At 39.2% G+C, this 25,565-nt stretch overlaps 1 protein-coding gene across 5 annotated transcripts in view; it reads left to right on the top strand.

The window, feature by feature from the left end:
* Window positions 1–25,565, top strand: part of NOL4 (nucleolar protein 4) — a 243,519-nt gene that overhangs the window by 163,373 nt on the left and 54,581 nt on the right. For all 5 annotated transcript variants that reach the window (XM_061599913.1, XM_061599822.1, XM_061599651.1 and 2 more), the window contains one exon: window positions 10,209–10,492. In XM_061599913.1, coding sequence (XP_061455897.1) covers window positions 10,209–10,492 — 284 coding nt within the window. The remainder of the gene's footprint in view (window positions 1–10,208; window positions 10,493–25,565) is intronic.

The raw sequence follows: 25,565 nt of genomic DNA, 5'->3' as shown, positions 1-25,565 counted from the left end.
TGGATCCACAGTGGGGCACCGTATAAAAGTTGGGGAATAATCTTGGTTCTAAAAACCTGAATAGCAGCGGAAATATAATGCCCCCCTTTGGTGTAAAAATATCAAAGAATACCCTTTGCTGTGTTCCGGGCAGTCAAGACAGCCGCACTAATATGGGGAGCCCAGGAGAGAGAAGAATGAAACGTAATGCCAAGGTATTTATAATGCGTAACCTGGGCAATTTGTTGGGCATTAATTGTCCACTCAGAAACAGAGGTGCGCTTTGAGAAAACTAGAATTTTGGTTTTAGAAAAATTTATAGTTAACTGCTTATCAGAGCAGTAGGACATAAAAGCTCAAAATAGGCGTTTAAGGCCAACTTTGGAGATTGAGAGGAGGGCAGCGTCATCTGCATATAGCAGAATGGGACATCTGTGTTCACTAAGTTTGGGGGGATGGAAGTCTGGGGAATGACACCTTATTTTCAAATCATTCAAGAAAAGGTTAAATAAAAGGGGAGCCAGGATACAACCCTGCCTAACCCCTTTTGTTGTGGAGATCAAATTTGTTAGGCCACCATCACGCCCACAGCGAACACGGAGAGAAGTATGCAGATGCAGGCTAAAAATTAGGAAAAGAAGCCTTTTATCAATTGCTGTTTTTGCAAGCTTAGCCCATAATTTGCCCCTTGGGATAGAATCGAAAGCAGATTTTAAGTCAATAAAGGTGACGTATAGGCCATTTCCCATTCGGTTCCTATATTTTTCTGCCAGATGGTTTAAAAGTACACAATGATCCAGCACAGATCTACCCCTCCTAAATCCTGCCTGTTCCCAACCCAGAATGTTATCCTCCTCTAACCAAGTGGACAATTTCCCCTTCAGGTAGCTAGCATAAAGTTTTCCTACTATATGCCTGCTACTTAAAAGAGAGACTCTCATCTTGGTTGGAGGAGGATAATATCCTTGGGAGGGAGCAGGCAGCTTTCCGGAAAGGTAGGTCTGGGATAGAACACTGTGTGATTTTAAATCACTTAGCTGAAAAATACAAGAACCGCTGGGGTAACGGCCTGTTTGTTGCCTTTGTCAACTTGAAATCGGCTTTTGATTCCATCCCTAGGGAGATACTATGGGCGAAACTCGCAAAATCTACGATCAACAAGAGACTCCTCTTCTTAATTAGCCGTCTGCACCACCACACATCCTTTCGTGTTAGATGTAGTCGTGAAGGTCATCTCACAAACCCCATTACTACAACAAAAGGAGTTAGACAAGGCTGCATACTAGCCCCACTTTTATTTAATTTTTTCATGAATGATCTGTCCCTTTATTGTCAATCCCCGGACTTCCACCCCCCTAAGTTAGCAAACCTGCATTGTCCCTTGTTATTGTATGCAGATGACGCTGTTCTCCTTTCTGTTTCTAAAGTAGGACTCAAACGCCTAACTAAAGCTTTTATGAGTTTCTGTCATGATAACAAACTATCTATAAACTTTTCCAAAACTAAGATCTTAGCTTTTGCCAAGCACTCTCCTGCTCACGCATGGACAATTAATACCCATAAAATAGAACAGGTTTCTCATTTCAAATACCTTGGTATACTTTTTCATTCCTCTCTGTCCTGGAATCCCCATATCCGAGGGGCTATTTCTACTGCTCGCAACTCAGCCAGTGGTATTCGAAGGTTCTTCTTCACTAAAGGAGGACAATACATTCCGGCAGCCCTAAAGGTTTTTAGATCCAAAACTATTTCTCAACTTCTCTACGGGGTACCTTTATGGATTGGCGCCTTCAACTCTTCTGCGGAGGCAGTTCTCTCCTTGTTTCTCAGACAAATTTTTGGCGTTCCCAGGTGCGTTCCTGCGGCGGTCCTTAGGTTAGAATCTGGCCTAGTCTCACTTGAGTCTCAAGCGTGGTTGGCCGCCCTAAATTTCTGGTTTAAAATGTCTTATGAAAAATCTATTGGCTATCTCCCTTTACTCTGGGAAGACTCTTTTACCTCGAAATGGGCCCGTACGTTTACGAATTACCTTGCAAGTATTGGCCTCTCAATTGAACATCTGATGTCCCTCGCTCCAGAGACAGTTAAACATTCTATCCGGACTCGTATCAACGATATGGACTTCCAACGCTCCATAACTGCAGCCACCTCGACCTGCTCTCCTATACACTTTGGTCTGAGCTTTGTGCCTATGCTCAGTGCCCCTTATCTGGAAACTCTTACGATCCCCAAATATCGTCTAGCCTTTACAAAGGCTAGATTTAACTGTCTTATCTCTGCCTTACTTGAAGGGAGATTTAAACGTATCCCGTATGCAAACCGATTATGCCTTTGTGGTGTCAGCGCCATAGAAACTCTCTCTCATGCCATCTTTGAGTGCGCCCTATATGACGATATTCGCTCCAAATTCATAACCCCCATCATAAATAAATACCCCTACAAACCGCTTAACTGTTTACTTTTACATCTTTTGTCAGCAGCTAATAAGGATACTATCTTGTCAGTTGCTAAATTTATTTTTGCGGCTCAATCAATTCGGAAGGCATCTATCCTTTCAGAAGCTTCCGCCACCCAACTGTAACTGTTTTCCTTGTTGTTTTATTGTTTTACTGTTTTAACATGACTGCAACTTTGTAACCTTTTATTATAAATGTATGTAGTTTTATTTATAAATGTCTTTTGGTCTATGACCGTATCAATAAAGATTGATTGATTGATTGCCTGCTACCGAGAGAAGGCTGATTGGCCTGTAATTTGTGGGATCATCTCTTGGACCTTTTTTATATATAGGAATAACTATGGCTTTGAGCCACGCCTCAGGGAAATGGCCGGTATTATTTATCAGAGTGAATAGGTTAGCTAGTATGGGAGCCCACCAGTCTTGGTGACATTTCAGGAGCTCTGGGGGTATATTGTCACAACCCGGGGCCTTAGCAGATTTTAAGCCACCAATCAAATCAATTATTTCACTCTGGGAAACAGATGGCCAAACAGGGGGATTTTCAAAATCAAAAGGAAAGGGATGCTTTGAGGGAGTATATCGGGTATCCTCATACATATCTGTGAAGTATTGTTCCCATATGTGGGAGGGAATATTGCATGGAGCGGGATTAGTGGACCTCAAGGTTCCAGAAACAAGAGACCAGAATGTTTTCAAATTTTCGGTCCTGGATGCATAAATTAAGGCCTTCCAGCCATCGTGTACTGCTTGCCTCTTTTTAATGGCTATTAATGCCTTATATTTTCTTTTAATGGTAAAGTACTCGGAAGGAAGGGTACTAGCATTTTGTTGGCGATATTGTAGATAGGTCTGTCTTAATTGTCTCTTAACAGCTAGACAGTCTTTATCAAACCATCTAGGAGGACCTAATCTTAAGTTTGTTCTAGAAGAGGATGAATTGGGGACTAAGAAGGAATTTAGAGTCACAGTCAGGGTATCGTAGACATTTAGGGCCGTTTGGAGGTTGGAAGCCTTCACTAATTGTTCTTGAATGGCCAAAGCAGAAGGGGAGGAGATAAAGGCTGCAACCATAGAAGCTACACGTGGAGACCAAATGGATCTCATATATGAAATACGCTGAATTGGCTGCCGGATTGTACTCCATATCTAGGCGGCTCTTCTCTTTTAATTGAATTGAAAGGGTTAGAGGGAGATGATCACTATCTTGTCTCTTGCCCACAAGGAAATTAATTGTTGAATTTAATAGCTGATGGGAAATTAGCGCATAATCGATTACACTACTTCCTCTACTAGAGATGTAAGTGTATTCGGCGCAGGTATCTAATGGATTAAGGCCATTAAGGATAATAAGATTACGGCTTCCAGCTAGGCGGGTTAGACAGATTCCTGGATAATTAACCCTAAGGTCCTTAGAGGCCCTATCATGGGCAGGAACATAGTGTTCATTATCCTCACCCCCCCACACACACAGTTTCAATGCAAAAAGTGTAGCATTATTAGGTCCAATCCTGGCGTTAAAATCTCCCATGATGATTAATAGGGCTTTGGGAAACCAGGACTCAAGTTCTGTTATATAGCTGTCTAGATCGTCCCATAATTGATCGGTGTATTCCCTTGACGAACATGGAGGCATATAAACATTAATTAAGAGAAGAGATAATGTATGAAACGTCAACAGGACAGCCATAGCAGCATTATTGCACGGATGGAGGCTTCTGAAATGAGCAGTCAATGTAGTAGAGAGTAGTATTGCCATACCTCCTTTTGCTCTACCTTTCCGTTTACCCAGGGATGGAACTCCTGGTAAATCAATAGAGGAAAAGCCATCCAGGAATAAGTTATGGGTAGACCAGGTCTCCTGGAGGAAAATTATATCGTGTTCATTCAGGTAAGTGCTCAGTTCTAGATTGTTTTGCTTGGCATTCCAGCCTGCTATGTTCCACGATAGGAGATGTAGTGCAGGCTTTGACAACAAGGCGTTCCGACGTATGCAGAAGGATGTTGCGGAAGAGGCTGTTATAGATCCATGTGTAGAGTTTATTAAAGAAGGAGAATGTCAATGTAACTCGCTGATCCGATTTAAGGAGCCTGTAACATCCGCAAAGATTGCACCAGATATCTTAGTGGGAACTACATATGTATTCACCGGTTGTATTGGCTTAACTGGAGAAAGGTCAGATTCAGATGGGGAAGTAAAAGAATATTTTTCTGATGGAGTCGCATCAGGTTTCATAGCAGCTAGTCGTTGTATTAGCTGGTATAGCTTATTGATAATCATCGATCGCTCAGTATCAGGTAAATGGGAATATAGTTCCGTAAGTTGGAGCTCCTCAGGCTCCAATTCCTGCATTAAAGCTGACAGGGCTTGTGTCCCACTAGGGAGAACAGAGGATCGAGTTGACATTGCAGGACTGAGCTGTAGAGGATTCCGTTGGGGGACATGAGTTAGAGTCATCCCTAGCTCAGAAGTAGTAGATCTGGGGGATTGTGAAGTGTAGAACACCAACGGTGAGAGAGGGGCAGTATTAATGTAATAACGCTGTATTACTAAGCCCCTTTTCTTAAGTTTTTCCCTTACATGATAGATCTGACTGGCGATAGATGAAAAGGTGACAATCAGACGGCAGTAGTCAGGATTGATGGATATGTTAGCCATAGACTTGATATAGTTCGTGCGATGTAGTGCAGAGAGAGATTGGCCAAAACAGTTATCCAAAAATGGAATACTCGGGAAGGAGGGCCGACGTCCAGGGGCCCTCCGATGATATAAAACTACCAATTTTTTGGATTGTAGTACAGGGTTCCAGGGGAGAAATTGAGTTTTAGCAAAGGATGACCTTGTATCCGGTGGAGTCGTCAGTGATAAAAGGCTTTCTTCCAAAGCCCTATTTATAGAGTAATTTCTGGAAGTTTGGCTCTCTTGATTTAGAGACATACCCTTTTTTTGTAAGGGACTGTTATTAGGTTTATAGGTTTATAGGTTTATTAGGATAATTGGACGGGTCAGCAGGATCGTTTTTTTTATAAATTGGAACGATGATGCTAGATCTCCATCCATCAGGGATAACACCAGTGTTGTTAATTCTGGTGAATAACCGTGCTAATAAAGGAGCCCACCAATCTGAGAAATATTTAAGTTTCAGGGGGTAAAAATTCTTCCCCTGGCGCTTTCCCAAGTTTCAACGATTGTATTAATGATGTAATATCATCCGTAGAAACTGGGGGCCAGTGATGAAGATTTCCAATATCCAAATCGAGAGTATTAATCTGGGAAGATGATATAGAGGAGTACAAATTGTGAAAGTGAGAATACCAAGTCATAATTGATATTTGGGGTAGTTTTTTCTGGTTTAACAAACCCATCCCCTGCTTAGCTATATTCCAGAATATAGTGCATTTATTTAAGTTCTGCACTCGGGTCGTTTTCGCCTTGCATTTAAAGTCGTAAACTGGAGTGATTAATGGCTGAGTCTACAGCCGGAGATTAATGGCGTTCGACTCCTTCAGTTTGCAGCCATCTTTAATAAGCAGCGTCCCGTATATAAAATGTTCTAGTGCTGTACAGGCTTACGGCTTGCAGTCGAGTACTCAAGGGAGTTAAATTTTCAAAAACGAAGGCTAATTAGAAGTCATTAAAAGCAAAAGACCGAGAACACATATAAGTGTGTCTTACCGGAACAGAGGTAGCCGGAAGTCCTTATGCCAGTGTATAGAATGAACTAGAACAGTTCTATTTCAGCAAACTGGGGGATGGGGGTAGGTGGGAGCCTGTGAATTTCTATGACATTAATGAAGTAAAATAGGAGTTGGTTTACTGTATGGCTTTACACTATGGCTGGTGGTTCCTTTCCCCATTTTTCCCCTTTGGCAGTTTTTAAAAAAAATCCTTGCTGCATCTATTCATTTAGGTGACAAGGCTTTCCTCACAGTCTCTTACCAGCTCACGTTTCCTGGGGATTAGGCTGGAAGGATGCTGGGAAGATAACCCTGTTGCCTACTACAACAATAAGGTTTTTAAAAAACTGTAACAGGAAAAGATGAGGAAAAGAACACTCAGGCCCCTCATAAAACTGTAAGGTAAGCCAACCTTCTAGAAAATTTCTTAGAAATTAATGTACTGCCCACTCCCAAAAGAAACAAAAACCACCACACTTTTCCTGGTGAAGGTTTTGGGAAAACTGGAAGGGGGGTTAACACAGTTTTAGAATGTGTCTCTTAAGGATAAATCTAAAGCCAGACTATCTCATGTACTCTTACTTGGTAACTCATTTTTATTCTCATTATATAATTCTGTATATTACAAGAAAGTTTTATTACAGAAAGCAAAGTTAGCTCAGCAAAAATAAGAGTCTGATTTAAATAATTTAATGATTTTAGAATAACTTACTTTTTGAAATTGAAACCAATTTAAAAAAGAAAACAAACCCAAGTGATGTGAATTCCATGCATGTGCTATCTTTTCCTACTTATTCTTTCTCTGTTGCTACAATGTCCCACATTCTCTTGGTTGCTAAGGATGTTGAAGATCATTTTTCATTAGTTTGTATAATCAAAACATACAAATATTATGCATATTTTTCTATATGCAGATTATAATGTGCAACATTCACATAATCTAACCTACATGGGATGTTTTATACCTGAATGTTAAGAAGCAGCATATGCCCCCTAAAACTTAATACTTACTAGTGCCCCTATGGAAGCAGCCTTATCTGTTACTAAATTGTGTAGTTAGAAACCAGTCAATGGATTTTAGTTTTAAGTTTGTTTTTTGAACAACACACCATAATTTCATCGCTATTTTTTTTTTTAAAAAAAGATATTCCTAAATGTGTGTTAGGACACTCAGTGAATTGGAATTTTCTTTAAGTTACTACTGCTTTATGCTTTAATAATTGATACTACATAGCAATGTGAATAACATTAGAAGGCTAACTATACAGCTGGCATATTAACTTTAAGTTTTATTTCAGAAAGATGTTTCTATTTCAGGAGCACAAACAAATCTTATTTATTAGGAAAACGGTATTAAACATATTGATAGAAGGTGTCAGGATTCCCCATTAAGATCCCAAGAATAATCAAAGCTGTAGACTATCTCTTAAGTTCAGAGAGAGTCTGACGGATCCCTTACCAATAAGATTTGGAATACCATCTCATCACTGGACCCCTCTCTCTATTTTCTGTAGTATAGTGGTTCCCCATCCCCACTTCCATCTCACTTCTCCACTCTTTTCTTGCTGGCTCGCCACTGGGCTTACTAACCCCAAATTCCTTTCTTACTCTTTCCTCTCCGGCTTTCCTTGAAGCGTCTCCTCCTTCTGTACTCAAAATCTCCTTTGGCTATAAATAGTTTTTCTGTCCTTTGGTCTCATTGTACATCTGTGCAGTCTTTCCTATAAATTCTTCAGGACCTCCCCCGACCCTCCAGCATCCTGGCTTTTATGCAGTTGCTGTAATTGTCTCTGTAACACTCCACAGCTGCTGCTGTCCTGTCGCATCACTTTCAGCTTGACTGTTTTTGTTTGAGCAACCCACAAGGGAAGACACATGGGAGGCAGTAGCAACCTCCTCTTCCTCCCTGCATCAGGTTTATTTACAACAATGCAAACAGAATAGAAACCTTTTTAAAGGATACCATAATGTTTAAGATATAAACAAAAGTTACTAGCACTGGGTGATACAATAACTCATACTCACAATAATTACTTGTCCATTGATTTCAATGGATCTGCTCCAGGTATGATTTAGTTGGATACCACCACACTGATTTAATTTATGATTTATAAAGAAACAGACTCATGAACAGATTCAAACATTAGATGACTGTAAGGCAGGGTTAACCATATGTATATATCTGACAGGTGACCCCTGCTCCTCTTGAGTGTAATAATGTTTGTATACAAATTATATTTTGTTGTATTTATGTGGCTCCTCCTTTTAAACAGTTCTGTGTTTTATTTTGTATTTCAGTTGTTTTCTACTTATTGTCAGAGAATATGTTATGGGTGGCATAATTTAAATAAAATAATGCATAAAACACATATAATACTAGTACATGTGATATTGGTTTGTCACAATCACACATTTCATTTTTAGATATACAAATAAAACATATTGGACTGGATCCAAATTAATTTAGCTGTGCTTAATGTCTGTTGAAATCAATTGCACTTGTTATGACTAATTTTTCAATGGGACCGAAGGACAATTAACTTACCCATCTAGATCTAACCCATTCTGTATACATCCACAATATTGTAATGTGTGAGACCATCCTTTGAAATCAGAATATTGCCAAAAGGTAATAAAATTGGCCACTGAAAATCCTAGAATACCAACAGAAAAATCTCAGAGGAACTGACCAAATTTTTTTAAAAAAGAACCAATGCCAATGGCTTTTAATACCACCATACAGATTTTCTGAATATTCTTTCATGTAATCAGTTTCATTATTCACAAAGGAAGTCTAATTGTGATTAACAGTTTAATGAATTTGAAGGAAAGAATTATTTTTGAAAAGTTATTTTCCCCCATAAACAAACCAACTGCCCCAGAATGAAATGTACTAAATGTGGGAATTAGTTTCCTTGGTAACATCTGGGGAAAAGCTATCGTTGCTAAAACGTTGCTTTTCTCTTCATTCTTTTATGATATGTGATTATATTTATGTGGGGAATGTATATTTACAGCCTTTCCTATGAAGACTATTTTGAATACATAGGATGTATAAGGTGAAAAGTGAATAAATATAGGATATATCTCAGGTTTTGATGTTATACTAGTGAAAAAGATGGCAGAGACTGTATGTATTATTCATCTTAATTGAGAATGGAGATAGTACAGTAAAAAAAGTCATTGAAGATTCAGCCATATAGACAAATGCATGGGGCTACCTGTATTATTGTGCAGAAATTATGCACTGAAATTTTCCAAAGCAATTACATTTCAGATGCACATTATGATTGCCTTCAGATGTTCATATTGTGGTTTAATAAACTGAAATAGGACCCTTTTGTGCTAGGACCAAACAAACCAGGAAATCTTCCATTAACCATAGTTTCCCATTTCATCCAAACAGGGAAACTATGGTAAAAAGCTTTGGAACAAGCTAGGATATTAAAACATGGTTTGAAGTTGGTTTAATAGTCTGACTGATTCCAAAGCTGTTAACCATGGTTTCCCAATTCGGATGAAACTATAGTTAATGCAAGACTTCCTTGTTTGTTTGCTCCTGCCATGAAAGGAGGAGCCAATGGGCTGTGTGTGAGCCCAAAAGGCTCATTCATACTTTGGCTTATTAAACTAAGCTATGATAACCCAAATCCTCCCAGTGGGATGAATACAAACATTCCTTTCTTCCAACTGAAGGAGGCCTGGTGATGGAGAGTCCTTCCATTACAGGAAGAGAACCTTTGGTTCCAACCCTGTACATTTTGCTACCTGTTTTAAAGGACTGTAATTTATAATACTCAAGATATCAAGAGTTTTGCCACATATGGCTTAAGCAAGTGAGCTATGATGTCATACACAAAGTGGGAAGATAAACTTTTCCTTCTTCCTGTACCCAGGTCAATTAATCAATTTGCTCTGTCTGAAGTTTAATTTACTGGCCTGTGACTATTAGGAGTGACTAGTAGTCATACAAACACTTTCAGCTGAATTGCTGGCAACACTGTGGGAGTATCAAGAGGTTGTGGGGGGGTTAGGTACAGAGATAATATTGATAACATGCCATTGAAACTCTGTAAATCCATGTGTTTCATAGATGATTCAGCTGCAGAGAGTTTTAACGGCAATGAGACTGCAGGACACAGTTCCAGCACTTCAGGGGGAACACACTGCAGGGAAGTGGCAGAAGCCAACAGTAATGGCAAAACACCTATGGAACCAGAAGAACAGCCGCTGAACCTGAGTGACAGCCCCTTCTCTGCACAGCTCACTTCAGAATACAGGTTAGATGACCAAAGCAGTGATGGAAAGAACAAGTACAAGAACATCCTAGTATCTGATCTTAAGATGGAGCAAGAGGCAAAAGAAAATGGAAGCAAGGTAAGATGCTTCCATGTTCACAAGATATTATAAGAACACAAATTAGGAAAGAGAAAAGTTTGCTGTAAAGGCTCAAAGACATCGCAAGTTAGGAAATCAGAGCAATAGTGGACACCTACTGTCTCTGCTGTTTTGTGCACACATTAATTTAATGTTTTAATATGCATGTGAGAAATATACAACATTAAATACCAATATCAACCAGAAATACAATTTACAGGTTTTTCAATTTGGATTAAAATATTTAGAGAAGACCTGTGGAATCTTCCTTCTGGGTGAATCATACATATAGTACATGCCCTTATTAAGTATGGATGAATATTCTTATGTCAATGGAGTTGGCATTAAAGCTTTTCATTGCCATTTATGTACATGCATGCATATGTTTGAATAAAAACTGACAAGTTTGCTTCAAGAAGTTGAGGTTTGCAAAAGACTTCTCCATCCCTACCCTGATTGATCCTATTGTATTAGTTGGGGATTACTGTGGCTGTGTGTAGATAAAAGACAGATCCAGCAGATTAGATAGCCTGATATGGATGCAGTTGTCATAAATGTGTATTGTAAGAAGAATGAAGAAATTAATTTATTTAATAGGATTCTTCCAATTATCCTTTCTACTGCTATTGCTGACAACTCCAGCCATTTTAAATCTGATACTGCCCATTGGATTATCGCCTTTATATCACAGAAACTAAGAACTGATTCCAGATATTTTAAATGATTTTAATATCAGCAGTAACATATCATTACCATAATGCTTTGAATTCCACTGTGTTCTGTTGGTTTTTCATATCTTTTCAACATGAGTAATGCAAGAACATAGGTATTCTGAAATGATCCTGAAATCATTAGAATTTGCTTGATGTAAATATGTTTGGGAACAGAAATATACACTACATTTGAAAAACAAGGAACAGGAAAATTCATTCTAATGCTGGACTTAAATCAATGATCTACAAACTTTTAATGACATGTAAGCACCATCTTTACTTGCTTCTGGTCATGCTGTTCTGAGAATCTCTATATAAGCTAATAAACATCAGACACATAGCATTGGCAAAAAGAAAGATAAGATGGAAAGAAAAGTATTAAGTGGCACAAAACCATGATCAAATAAATGGTATCAGCTATTACTAATGGTCTCTAATCTATATAGAATCACAGACAATGAATATATTATTGACTACAGTTCAATGGACTTGAAAATGGGCATAGTCATGAAACTCCTTTGTAGCCTCAGACAAGCCTAGTCTACCTTGTGGGGTTTTTGTGAAGATAAAATAAGATAGTTGCAAATGTACCATGTTGGACAATATTGGAGAGAGGATGGGATGCAAATATAAGCTTTATATTCAATCTTTTAAAAAGCAAAATTGTCAGTTTCTAAGACAAAATAGTGTAATATCAAGCATTAATAAATACTGTGAGTAATTTAGCAATGAAAACTGGACATAGGAATGTTGTTAAGCAATAAACTTTGAATGTTAATTTAGGAGGGAAAGGTATGAGATTCTCAGATTTGGAAATGAAGTGTCACTTTTGATTTCAATTAAAATACTAAACTCTCTCTCTAGTGCAGCTTTATATATCCTAGTGCCGTCTGATAGAACAACTCCCATCAGATCCATCCAGCATGGCCAGTGGTCTGGGCTAATGGGAGTTATAGCCTAAAACCATTGGATGGCTTCAAGTTGCTCTGGAGAGATAGCCTTTTAATGGCTACCTAATCTTAAAAATCCATTTTACCCATAGAGTTAAATAGTTGCTTGCACAGCCAAAGATATTTCAAGGAATTCCCAAAGTGTGGTCTTTGAACCACCAGTGATCCACAAGCTTCATTCAAGTAGTCCATGGTATGTCTGTGAACATTTACAATTTGAGTTCTATAGAATTCTATGGAATTCAAATTATAATATAAGAAACAAAAGAAGCAATTAAAATAAAATCATACAGCATCTAGTGCAACATTACCATTGTTACAAGAGGCAGAAAAAATCATTAACTGGTTTACCAAGACCATGAGCAATTTTCAAGTCGTTCATGGAGGGAAAAGATTGGGAACCACTGAGCTATTCTAACCTTGAGTAGTAAAGCCAAGCCAGCCAGATCTTCCAGGATATCCTCACACCTAAACACTTACTACTGATATTCAATACATCATAATTAAATTACACATCTTAGTAATACCTATTTGTCATGCTCTCATTAGACATCAGGTATTAACCTGTCAAGATTGGCCAGAGTCATAATGGGTTTATGGTGTTATAAACAGACTACAGGAATATTTTAATATAAAAAGGTAGTCCAAGAGGGCTGGGGAGAGGTTCTTCAGTGGGACCAACAAATTGCATGCATTTGCATTATTTCTTTTACTTGTTAACTGTATGGTCCACAAACTTCATTCAGGTGGTCCATGGTATGTTCATGGATTTGTGGGTGAAGACAGGAAATGGCTCATCTATTGCATTAAATACATTGATTTTTAATTTCTTATATACTGTATTTTATTGCTTCTTTTATTTCTTATATTGTATTTTATTGTACTGCAATTTGAATTCTATGGAAATCCAACTGTAATACAATAAAATACAGTATATAAGAAATAAAAGAAGCAATCAAATACACTTAAACATAATATATTGTCTAGCATAGCACATTACAATCGCTACAACAGGCAGATAAAAAATTAAGTGGTTTGCCAAGACCCTCAGCAATTTTCATGTGGTCCATAAGAAAAAAGTTTGGGAACCTCTGATCAACATAATGCTTCAGTTACTGTCTCCCTGTACAGGCAACTTGCCTTACAGCTGTCTTACAATGGCCCTGTTGGAGCTCTCCAGGGTCCTGTATACTCTCTGCTTGACTCAGACTTTTAATTGAACAATGCTTGCTTCCCTTGAGGGCCTCAAATAGCCACAGAACTGGACATGTTGTTTGCCTAATTGTCTGAAAGACAAAATGTGGTTTGGAGTCTCGATAGGCACCACCAGCCATGGTTTAGTATGACATCTAAATGTACCCATCCACAATTCTGAAGGAAGCCATGACAAGAACGGCAACAGTTTCCCAATGAGAGCTACATCCCCTAAATACATTCTGGTTGATAGTCTCTGGACCTTCAGACAACTGCAGCACTGCCATTCTCTAGGAATTTGAAAATCCTCCTGAACCAAACAGGGATTAGTTGGGGCAGCAGGAAATAATTTCCTCTCTCCTGCAAAGGTTCTGTGAAGCTAGCCCTATAGTTAAAGTTTAAAATATATCTGCTGCATTTGCTTTAATAATTTAGATACTAGATATTTTCCTGCTGACTCTCCATGTAAGTTTTTCTAATTCTCATCTCTCACATGAGCTTAAAACAGCATTAAAGGAACTCTATTGAAATGTATAAGACATTTATATACATTTGATGCTTAGTGAGCCTGATTTTTCTCATGCATGACCAGCCCATTCAGGTGGGTTGTAAAAACTCTCTTAACATATTTGCTTATGCATAATCATAACAATAATAACAACAACTGTAAATCAAGGCTGTGATGTGGACAGAACTGAATTTTTGTGAGGGTACTTTTTTGTTGCAATCCAGTATTTTTGCTCTATTCTGACAATTCAAAGGGCATATAAAACTGCTGCAATTCTCCAGCTGTAAATTGTTCTGATGCTAGGAAATCAATGGTAGCCATGAACAAGTTTCTATATCTCCCAGAAACATTTCCATGAGTGATCCAGCTCTCTGCTACTATCCCCCAAATGCAGAAGAGTATCCAGCTGCCACATCATGCCTCTGCTTTAGTTATTGCTGTTGGCCAATTGTATCTCTTACATCTTGTTCATGGCTGTACTAAAACAGCAACAAGCCAACAATTAAAATTTTCCATCCAAGTAATTAAAATACTGCACCAAGGAAAGCCAGATTCTATGACTCATAAATTGCATATTTTCTTTTATTTTGCATAATCTATTCTGCAAAATTTTTGTATTTAATTCTAGTGTGGTTTATGGCAAAGAGGAGGAGTCATTCTTATTCCTATTCTTATTGAATTTATATTAGTAATGCTGCCAGCAGTTTGTAACTTGAAACAAATTACAAAAAACAAAGCCCATCTAAAATATTTATGGCAATGCTTAAAATGAAACTAGAGGGAAAATAAATTCGCTTATTGGAGGTGGGAGGTGGTGGACAGAACACAACATACAGGTCTTGAGAAGCTTAAATGCTTCTATGCTGGGCATAATGGGAATGCCACTTATTTGTTGGTGTCCAATGCCTTCCAGAACTCTTTACCCTTTTTGGTGGGAGTGACAGGAGGAGCCACATTTGGGATGGAAATATGCCTGGAGGCCTTTGAAGCACCTGCATCACCAGGTGCATGAAGGAGTCCAAAAGCCTATTCATAATTAATCTCAAAATCTAGATTCCAGTGTTGGAAATCTGTGTCTGTGTTTGAAGGGAAAGCAACAGGATCTGAGACCATCTGATGTGGAAGAAGAAATATAATCCCAATTGTAATTTCTTTTACCTTGAAATATACCATTCAGTAGCTTCTCACTTAGCTTGCTAAGTGGAGGCAAACCTGATCACTAGAGGTTATGACTCAAGCTAATTTTTAAAGTTACAGGAATATCCTGAAACAATTTCAAGATATCAAAATGTCCCTGTAATTATATTGGAGAGACACTGATAGCTTATCATGTAAAAAGGGGGACAGTTTCAGACCCAAACATGATTGTCATAATTTGTTGTCTTCCTTCTCTTAATCTGCTTTTTTCTGAGCAAGATAATGATGCACATGTGATTACTTACAAATGTTTTATGGAGGCTAGCCCCTCTTCCCATGATCCCTATCAATGCTTGTCTTTGGATCCCTATTCCACCTCCATTAAATAACTTTTTAGCAGCACAGCAGGGATGAGGCCCACCTTGCTGCCAAAATTATCAGGAGGGAACAATGGTATGAGCCCAATTCCTTCTTCCCTTGGGATTGTTTTGATGGCAGACCCCCTTCACCTTTGAAAGTATCCATAGCAGGAGGAGAAAAATTGGAATCCAAGAATGTGTACCACCTTGGATACATACTCAGAGTCTAATTCCCCTCCCCACATAAACAGTCCTGTTATTCTGTTATTTAAACAGTGCCATCGGTGCACATGGTGCTTTACTGAGTATAAGAGGACACTACACTTTTGGCAGTGAAAGAGCAGCCCATGTCACATAAGCACTCTGCTGGATCACACCCAAGGCCTATCTAGGTCAGTATTCTGTTTCCCACAGTGGCCAATCGGAAGCCTATGAGAAACCCACAAACAGAGCATGAGTAGTTTAGCCCTCACTTGCTGCTGTTCCCCAATGACTGATATTCAGGGATATTCAATTACCTGTTGCTAGGAATCATGAGGAGGCAGGTGTTGTTACACTCATGTGCAGCTTATAGACTTCCCATAGGCACTGGTTGCCCACTGTGAGAACAGAATGCTGGACTAGATATACTGTACCTTGGGTCTGATCCAACAGAGCTTTTCTTATATTTTTAGAGGCATGCTGCTTCTGATCCTGGAAGTAGAATACAGCTATCATGACTGGTAACTATTGATTGGCTTATCCTCCATTTGTCTAATCCCATATTAAAGCCATCTAACTAGTAGCCATCACCATACCTTATGGTAGCAAATCCCATAGTTGAATCATTTGCATAGTGGCTATAGGAAGCCAATTGGCAAGAGGATCCTTGGGATGCTCTTGGAATATAGCAACAAAGTCACCAGAGTACTCCTGATGGCAGTTCCAGAAAACTAGATATTCTTTTGTGCCAAAAAAGTGCACAGTCAGTTCTTACCTGGGGCATTGGTTTGGGGGGAGCATGATATTGCATTGACATCCTTGCTATTTTTCTACAAGGAAATCAGGTCTGTTATTTCCCTCCATGCTGCCCCACAATTAGAGGGTAAATGCATGGGGCATATGCACCAGAAGGTAAATATGCATTTTGAACTTGGGAAGTAGGAAAGTAGAAGCTTGTGGGGGTGGGAGTGGTTATTTAGACCATAAAAAAGGACTGTGGGGAAAGATTAAAACCTCCTCCTACCACCATCCATTCTATCAGAATTACAGCCTCCCAAAGCTGGTAAAAGGCACTTCTAGCCACTGAGGTCACCTGGGCCTCTAGCGACAAAGATGGATCTAGGAGCACGCCCAGACTACTGACATGGGGGAGTATGACCCCATCCAAAGTAGGCAATCTGAACTTGGGAACCATCAACCCACAGTGCCTCCGTCTTGCTAGGATTCAGACTCAGTTTATTGGCCCTCATCCAGCCCACCACCGAGTCCAGGCAGCGGTCCAGGGCTTGCACGGCCTCTCCCGATTCAGATGTTACAAAGAAATAGAATTTTAAAAAGAAAATAAAAAGATCAGGGCTTCTAGTTTGCCTCTCAGACACACATATCTTTAAAAAAGAGAGAGTGATGTCCTTACAGCATTACTGTTAGGGTGAATATTTATTTATTTATTTATTTTATTCAGCTTATATCCTGCCCGACTAGCAAACAGCTCTCTGGGCGGCAAACATATACAATAATAAAATTACAAGATCAATATAACAAATATAAAAGTACATAATCTAAAATACCAATTACAACATTTACATAAATAACTTAGATTAAAATGCCTCAGAGAAGAGAAAGGTTTTAACCTGGCGCCGAAAAGATAATAGTGTCGGCGCCAGGCGTACCTCCTCGGGGAGACTATTCCACAATTCGGGGGCCACCACTGAGAAGGCCCTAGATCTTGTTACTACCCTCCGGGCCTCCCTATGGGTCGGGACCCGGAGGAGGGCCTTCGTAGTAGACCGTAGTGTATGAGCCGGTTCATAACGGGAGAATATGGGAACAGGTACAAATCAAATAATAAAAACTGATATATAAATTATAATGGTGCAGAAGAACAGACTCTGTTACATCCCAGATGAACTGTGACAACCTTGGGAACAGTTAGTAGGTATTCTCTAACCATATACTAGAGTGAAGAAGTGATGATGTTTTCCTGGCAAATGTACCTTTATCTTCCCCTCCCCCCGCTCTTTGCTAACTTTAGTTAAAAATGGCTCTTGTAACAAAATTTAATACATTAATCAGAATTATTGAAATAATGAAGGACACTGAATTACTGATTGGCACTAAGCATTCAAGGTTATCTTGTTCCACATAGACAACGTTAGATTCTAAAAATTAGAGTCTCTTTCTTAAAAAAGGTATGTCAGACACCAGCTTTGTTGATCATCTCCGTTTGCAAGTTTTAGCCTTTTACTTGAATGGGTTTCCAAGAACGAAATCCAAGGGTAAGTTACCAGAAGAGGATGAGCAGGTTGCCACAGGTATGAAATACCTACTTCAATATTTGCTTATGAGAAACATGTAATTGCTCTGGCAAAAGACTGTCTCAGTCTTCCAAACAGGTCAGAAACATTAATCAATAGTATACAATCAACTGAACAATTAATTATTTTAAATTATTAAATGTGGAATTTTAGAAACAAAAAGTGATCTCTTTGGAGCTCTCTCTGATAAAAGAATGTTCACTGCTAATGACAGTGTTACCATCAATCTCTATTCATCATTTAATGCTTAGAAGTCTTTACATTCAAGCGGTATATAAATTTTGTTAACTAAATAAAAATAAAGAAATAATTCAGATATGGTATCTTATGGCCTGTTCCTGTGAACTGCTGGAACAATTCACCAGTAGAATCCTCCAGTCAGTGAGAGAGCACAAACTGTTGTTCTGATGTTAGAACTAAAACCCAGTTACCATTGTTACTGATATAGACATAAGCACAACTTTGCCAGCAGCTTCTGCTTGTTTTTCTTGAGCACTGCTGTTTGTAGGAAGCTGTGGAAGCCGGTGCAAGTCTGTGCCATTTGAATGCAGCTATAAATGTGAGGGTGAATATGGGAACAGGTACCAATAAAATAATAAAAAATGATATATAAATTATAATGGTGCCGAAAAACAGACTCTTTTACACCCCAGATGAACTGTGGCAACCTAGCAAGGAGACAAAGGCTTTCTTTCACAATGGTTCCAAGAGTAATCTACAATAAAAACAAATTAAACAATTTACAATTTAAATAATTAAAATCTGACAAAATAATCCAAAACCAAATAGGCAAGAAGCCTAACCAAATGGATGTAAAGGTGGGATGATTAAATAAGAGCAATAGTAATCAGAAAAAGCAAACAAGTTCTAGTATGAATAACTTCCTTAGCCTAATCTCTGAAGGCATGGCAAAAAATGTGAATTTTAACTCATCTGGAAAAAGAGATAAGAAACTATGCTTCATGAAGTTCAAAGGTGGGAATTCCAAAGATCAGGCTACCACAGAAAAGGCTCAGCTCCTTGTTGAGGACAGCCTAGAATCAATAGTGCAGTGGCAAATTCAGAAGTGCAGGGTCACTTCATGATATAAACACTATGCCCCCTTTTCCACTTTTCCTTATTTCACTTGCTGTCCTCCACTACAACAAATGTCACTGGGAGCCAGTCAGCTTGAAAGAATGTTACTGAGAAGAGACTTCTCAGTGGCTGGCTCACCTTCTTTCACTCTTATTGGCTCCAATCAGCGCAAAAGGAGAAGGACTCTTGTCCATGGTCAACATGCTCCTCTTTCATGTTGATTGGCTTGTACACAGAGATCTGGCTGGGACCTGGCTCCAAAAAATAAGGGGTCTATGACCCCCCAACCCCGGATAACCACATCCCTGCCTAGAATCCAGAATTAATAGTATCTGGAGTAGTGGTTAACTGGCAGGTCTTAATGGAGTGTATGTGTGTGTGCGCATGTGTGTGTGCTAATTCCACAGAAGGTGCTCCCAGGAATACTTAGGGCTCCCAGGAATATCACAGGGCTGCGAAAGTCAAAACCAGCACCCCAAACTCAGTATGGAAACAAACTGATAGCCAATATTATTTCAGATTAGGTGTTCTGTGTTTATGGCTAGTCAGACAAGTGGCCAAATTCTGAACCAGTTGAACTTTCTGGACTATCTTCAATGGCAAGCCACATATAGATCACATAACAGTAACCTAATGTAGATGTCCCCTAACCCATGAATAACAGTAATCAGATCCATGTCTTCCACTATCAGGTGCAGCTGGCATATTAACTAAAGGTTGAGGGTTGGGGGAACCACACTGGACTACAGATTCTACCTGGGCATCCAGAAGCAATTCTGAGCCCAAGAGTACTCTCCTTCTGTGATTCTGATCTGTCAAAGGGAAAGTGACAAAGAAAACCACCAAGTCACTTGAACCTCTCTCATCAACATCTGCAACTTTGCCATTCTTTTGCACAGCCTATTTTGAAGAAAAACTAATTAAAAGAAGCTTATCTTATCTTATCTTAAAAACTAATTAAAACAAGTTTATATTGCTTTTGTAAAGAATGCATGATCGAAATCCAGCAAGCCAGGACAAAATTGGATGTGACAGTAGTTGCCTGTATCTAACAGCAGGCGCTTCTGATCAGGATGGTGGCATATGAGGAAGTTTGTGGGGTAGCTCTTCCCTGCACACTGCAATTCAGATGAGTATCAAGCCCTCTTTCAAAGCTGCAGTGATTTTAAACCTGGACAGGGCAAGGCCTACAATTAGGCAGAATGAGACTACCATCTCAGGTACCAGAGATTGGGGATACGGAGCAGACAGGTGTGTGTGTGTATCATGAAGCTATCCTGCACTGACCTGTTGCCCTCAAGTGCAGTGGAGGATGCAGCCTCATAGCCATTGTTGAAGTAAGATTCAGGAGTCTATTTGGCTTCTGCTTGTAGAATGGAAAGGGGCGCCACCTTATTCTTTGTTTCAGGCAGCAAAATGTATTGGACCAGCTCTGGCCTAGGGGGAGAAACTTCCATTGGCAATAATGGAAGCTTCCCTGCATTAGTGAAAAGCTGTTTGATGGAATAGAATTCATTATTTCCCCCCACCCCATCCAGCTATTAAGCTACTTTTGCAGATGGTAATTGCAGTCTGAATCGTTGCCAGAATTAACAGCAATAGCAGTTCCCTGCTGGTTGCTAAGATACTTATGCAGGTGAAATTATGAAGTTTGACCAACATCTAAGGACTAATGTGACGATAAGGAGAGTGTTATGGAAGGAATCATGCAGTACTACCAATGCCGAAGAAAGGGGTCATTGCAGGCATACAGGCAGATGCCCTTTTCCTTTGTGGGTCACACATTACATTACTCCATGCAATTTCATTCATTGACTGGGCTTATAGGACAATTACCTGCTTGCACATGCCAAACAGTCGCTGTCTCACAGACATTGAGAGCTGAATGAATAGTTGGTTGGGTGGTCCTTGGCAGCTTGCTGTCAATTCTGTGTTCATCTTTCTTTTCACATACCTGTGATAGCAATCTGTTCTTTTTCTTATGCTCAACAGTGATCATATATGATGTACTTTATGCTAATATATATGATCATTTATCTTTCTATTCTGCAATCTCGTGATACTCCTTTTTTACAGTAGTGTTCCAAAATACCCATATATTTAAAAAAAAAATCAAAAAGGCAATAAAGAAGAGTACTAAGCAAGGGCTAAAATGTTGGATCCCCTGTTGGTTAATTTTGTATTCAAGAGTTCCCTTGCCTCTTTCTCTTGGGAAACATCCAGTTAAACACAGTGAAAGTTTAATAGCCTTTATTGCCATAAAGGAACGCTGGGATATAAATCAGGCAGTTAAACCAGCACCAAAGTCCTTTTCAAAACTGAAATAATTGCATCAATGTGCAAAAGGGAGTTGAAATCTCAGCTCTGTTTCAAAAAGTTTCAAGTACTTTAACTGAAAGAGATGCTAAAGATCAAAAATCCTAGTAGTTTCAAACATTAAGGAATGTAAACAGAAAAAATGGTACCAGTTGTGCTATTCCCTTGCTATGTGCACTATTAACAGTGTGAAACAGACTTCCACTTGCATAACATTCCTTAGATGTACTTTGATGTTCCTTGTTCATGAACAAGGTGTCACTATTAAGATATAAAGCCCCAATAGCTTGGGGCCAGTTTACTTGAAGGATTGCCTTAGCTCATACACTGTCTTACCGCTCTACCTCTTCATTCTATTGAACTGGCACTTTTACAAGTGCCATGTAATGTTCATTCCACAGTTTCAAGAAATTGATCTTTTTGTGTGACAGCACCTATGATCTGGAATTCCCTGCTATTAACTTGGTGTGTGGAATTAGGATCTCTGCTTATGCCAGGCAGAGTGTGGAAGTGGGGATTCTGGTAGTGTGCAGGATAACAAAATCCAAAGGAAAAATCGTTCCCCCTGAAGAGTGGGTTTTGGCAGGGGGAGATATGACAGTGATATATTTGAAACATGAAGTCTGCAATAATTCCCACTGAGCTTAGAGGGACTTGCTTCAGAGTAAACATGCTTAAAATTGTGCTGCATATTACTACACAGAGATAGCATCTTTATGTTGTGTTAACATTCTTACCAGTACCTATCAGTAATTGGCAACTGCAATGAATTATGGGTCAACCAAAAAGCTCTCCCCCCCCAATTTAAAAAGAAACAATGTAAACAAACAAAAATTTCATTAGTTTTGTATAAAATGGCTTGAGGAACAAATGACATGACCCTGAAGCGTTTGTTTCACTTTCTCTTTTTAATGTTTGTATAAAGAGTAAAAAAAAGCTGAATGGAACGAGAATTATTTACTTTACTGATGAGCATAAAGTTTTAAGATGAGACTAATGGGACTTTCTGTTATTCCCACTGATTTCACTGAGAAATTTGCTTTGGGCTTTCTTGCTGTCAGGTTTGGTTTGACCTGTGTAGGACCATGGAAGAAAAAAATGTAACATTTATTGAAATTCATAAGCAAGGGTGGGGGAAGCAGTTGGTAAAGCATAAATGAAAAGGAGTCTGCAGCTAACATTTCAGAAACTGCAAGAATTCATACCTTGTATTACTGAAATTGGGACAGCAAGGTTTACAAAAGATCTTATTACTGTTGATATTAAGCAGATGCTAAAATCAGAACTACATTTGTCTAATCAGGTGATAGATCTGGGGAGGCCGGAAACCCATTATCATTAATTTAAAAATATTTATATCCCATCCTTCCTGAAAGGTTGAAGGCAGCTAAGCAAAAGAAATATACAAATACAAAAAAAATATTTTTAAATCACTAATTGGCCACCCCATGGGCTAATCTGTGATCTTGCCAGCTGTGGATGACAGCAGTAGCAGCACATCTGGGGTGGGCATTTGTGAGCCAGTCCCACTGTAATCAACCGCAATACCCTGACAAATTTATTTATTTTAAAAATTTATATCCTGCCTGTTTCTCCAAAGAGACTCATGCTGGCTATCAGTAATTTAAAAAAAGAATTAAGTTAAAATCCCCAATAGACATTTAAATAAATAAATTAGCAATATCTTATTTATTTAACAAAGTCTAACACAAAATTAGAATTGAGCCAGCAAAAATTACAGAAATGATCAAAGGTGGATTTTTTTTAAAGTCCAGGTTTTCACCAACTGCTTGAAGCAGTATAGTGATGGGGCCAGATGGCCCTTGCTCAGCAAAGCATTCCAGAGTAGATGTCACAACAGAAATGGTGTTACCCCTAGTTGATACCAGCCTCACCAGCTAAGGTCAAGGGATTTGGATCAGGGCCCCAGATGATGATTGGAGCATGCAGGAAGAAACATACGGAGGAAAGTGGTTCCAAAGATACCCAGGTCCTAAGCTATTAAGGGGTTTAAAAGTTAAGACCAGCTACTTCAATTAAGCCTAGAAACTAATCAGCATCCAGTACAAATCACACAGAATCAGAGTGATAAAATCAGAACACCTCCCTCCTCTCAGCATTCTGGCTGAAGTATTTTGCACTAATTTAAGTTTCTGAATGCTTTTAAAGGGCAGCCCACAGAGAGCACATTACAGTAGTTTAATCTGTGGATCACTAGATTGTGAATGACTGTGGCAAAGTCTACCTGTGTCAGGAAGAACTATAGCAGCTATACCAGCTGAAGCTGGGGAAAAGCACCCCTTGCTTTTCAGCATGCATCAGTATGCTACCTATACATCAAACAGGAGCAGTGGATCAAGGAGCACCCTGAAACTACATGCCTGCTCTTTCAGAGGGAGTGCAACCCCATCCAGAACTGGCTGTAAACCCAACCCTGAATCACAATGCCCATCTGCCAACAATACTTCTGTTGTGTCAGGATTAAGTTTCAGCTTGCTACGCCCCATCCAGTCCTTCATAGCTACAGCCTTCCAACTGCCTCCCTAGGATCAGATGACCAAATTTGCAATCCAAATGTTGAGTGATCTTCTCCAGCAACTTCATGTACATAGTATGGAGGATCAAATAAAATCTTGTGGAATCCCATAGGCCTCAAGACTATGGGAAAGAGCAGCAGTCACCCAGCACGATCTTCTGGGTGCTGTCTCACAACTGTGTGGAGCCACTTCAACACCATGCTCCCAGTTCCCATCCATTCAAGGTGACCTAGAAGGACACCATGGTTGATGGTACTGAATGCCGCTGAGAAGTGTAGGAGAACTGACAGAAACATACTACCCCTATTCATCTCCCAGCACAGATCATCCATTAGGGCAGCCAAAATGGTTTCTCTGCCAAAACCAAGCATCACTCCAGGACATTGTAGGCAATGTAAAATGGTGGTTCCCTAGCCACTGATTTTTGCCCTTTGGTAAGCCAGGGCCAAGACAATGGGAGAGAGTTGGGTCCAAAGCAGGTGTCAGCACTGTTGGGTCTACTAGAGAGCTGGTACCCTGGCAATTGCCCAAGGATGGCAAGTGTTGTTACTGGGCATGGGCTTATGCTTGCACTCTGCCCTCATGCTGTTCAGTGTTTTTGTACACATCTGGGGTGTCACTTTTGTGTTCTGAAACCATCCCATTTTCTCTAAGAATAGCATTTTGCTGCCATACTGATTGGTATGGGGCCATCCACTTTCTTACAAAAGCAAGTAATAGCACTGACCACTGCAGATGGATAAGTTGTTTGCCAAGAGGTCTTCAGATAAAATTCAGAAATTTTGAGCTGAAATATATGCACAGTCATTTATTGTTCAAGATAAGATTGTAGACAAATGGCAATTATCTTATATAACACAGACGGTAGACTTGAACACTGGGTGTCCCATGGGAAACAGACAAGCATTCAGCTAGTAGTCATTCTGAACATATGAAATTCTTCAGTGGTGAATTCTTTGAACTGTGTGTAATTAAAAATCCTGGTTGCTCCCAATATCACATGAGTTAACATGCAAGGTGGCTCTAGGTATCTATTGGCCTTGATAGAAACACACTCCATTGCAGTCATATTACTTTCAATCAGTTAACCTCCCAGAGATTTGTTAAATAAATTTATGTAAGGCAGACTCGCTTTTTAAAAAAATTACCCTATCAAATCAGTTTCATGAAAGAGTTATTTCTTGAACAGATTTTATATAACCATCACTTTAGCTTTTCTGGCCTCTGTTCAAGCTGTGAAGTGAAATTATATTAAATAAATATGGAAAGATTATGCCCCAGTTCTGTGTTATATTGTGCTTTGCATAAAAACGAGAAGGCACAAAAAATCACATTATCTGACATTTCTGGAGAAATAAAGGGGCACATTTTCCGAGTATTGTGATTTATATTAATATGCCAGTTTCTTGTTTACACCAATACTTCATTTTTGAAATGTCTCTCTGTTGGACCAAAGTATGTGCTGGACTTAATTTACTAATACTAATAATTTACTAATAATGCATAAAAGCATTTCAGTGTAGGGTGTTTCATATTAACCCCTCTCCCAAATAACATTTATTTTGACAGTGATGCATACCAAAATATTATAAAAGGGATTAAGTATTTTGTTGTCAGTGGATACCATTTACACAAGAATATACAAATGGAATTGGCCAAAAGGCCGTCTAACCCAAACCCCATTGCTGCTGTTAGGCAGCATACATAAGGGTGGAAAAGCTGTGGCCCTCACAATGTTGAAATACAACTCCCATCATGCCTCACCA

The sequence above is a fragment of the Rhineura floridana genome, chromosome 1 (assembly GCF_030035675.1).
Source record: "Rhineura floridana isolate rRhiFlo1 chromosome 1, rRhiFlo1.hap2, whole genome shotgun sequence".
Lineage (NCBI taxonomy): Eukaryota > Metazoa > Chordata > Lepidosauria > Squamata > Rhineuridae > Rhineura > Rhineura floridana.
Note: the sequence above shows the minus strand (reverse complement) of the source record. Positions and strands in the feature narration are given on the sequence as shown.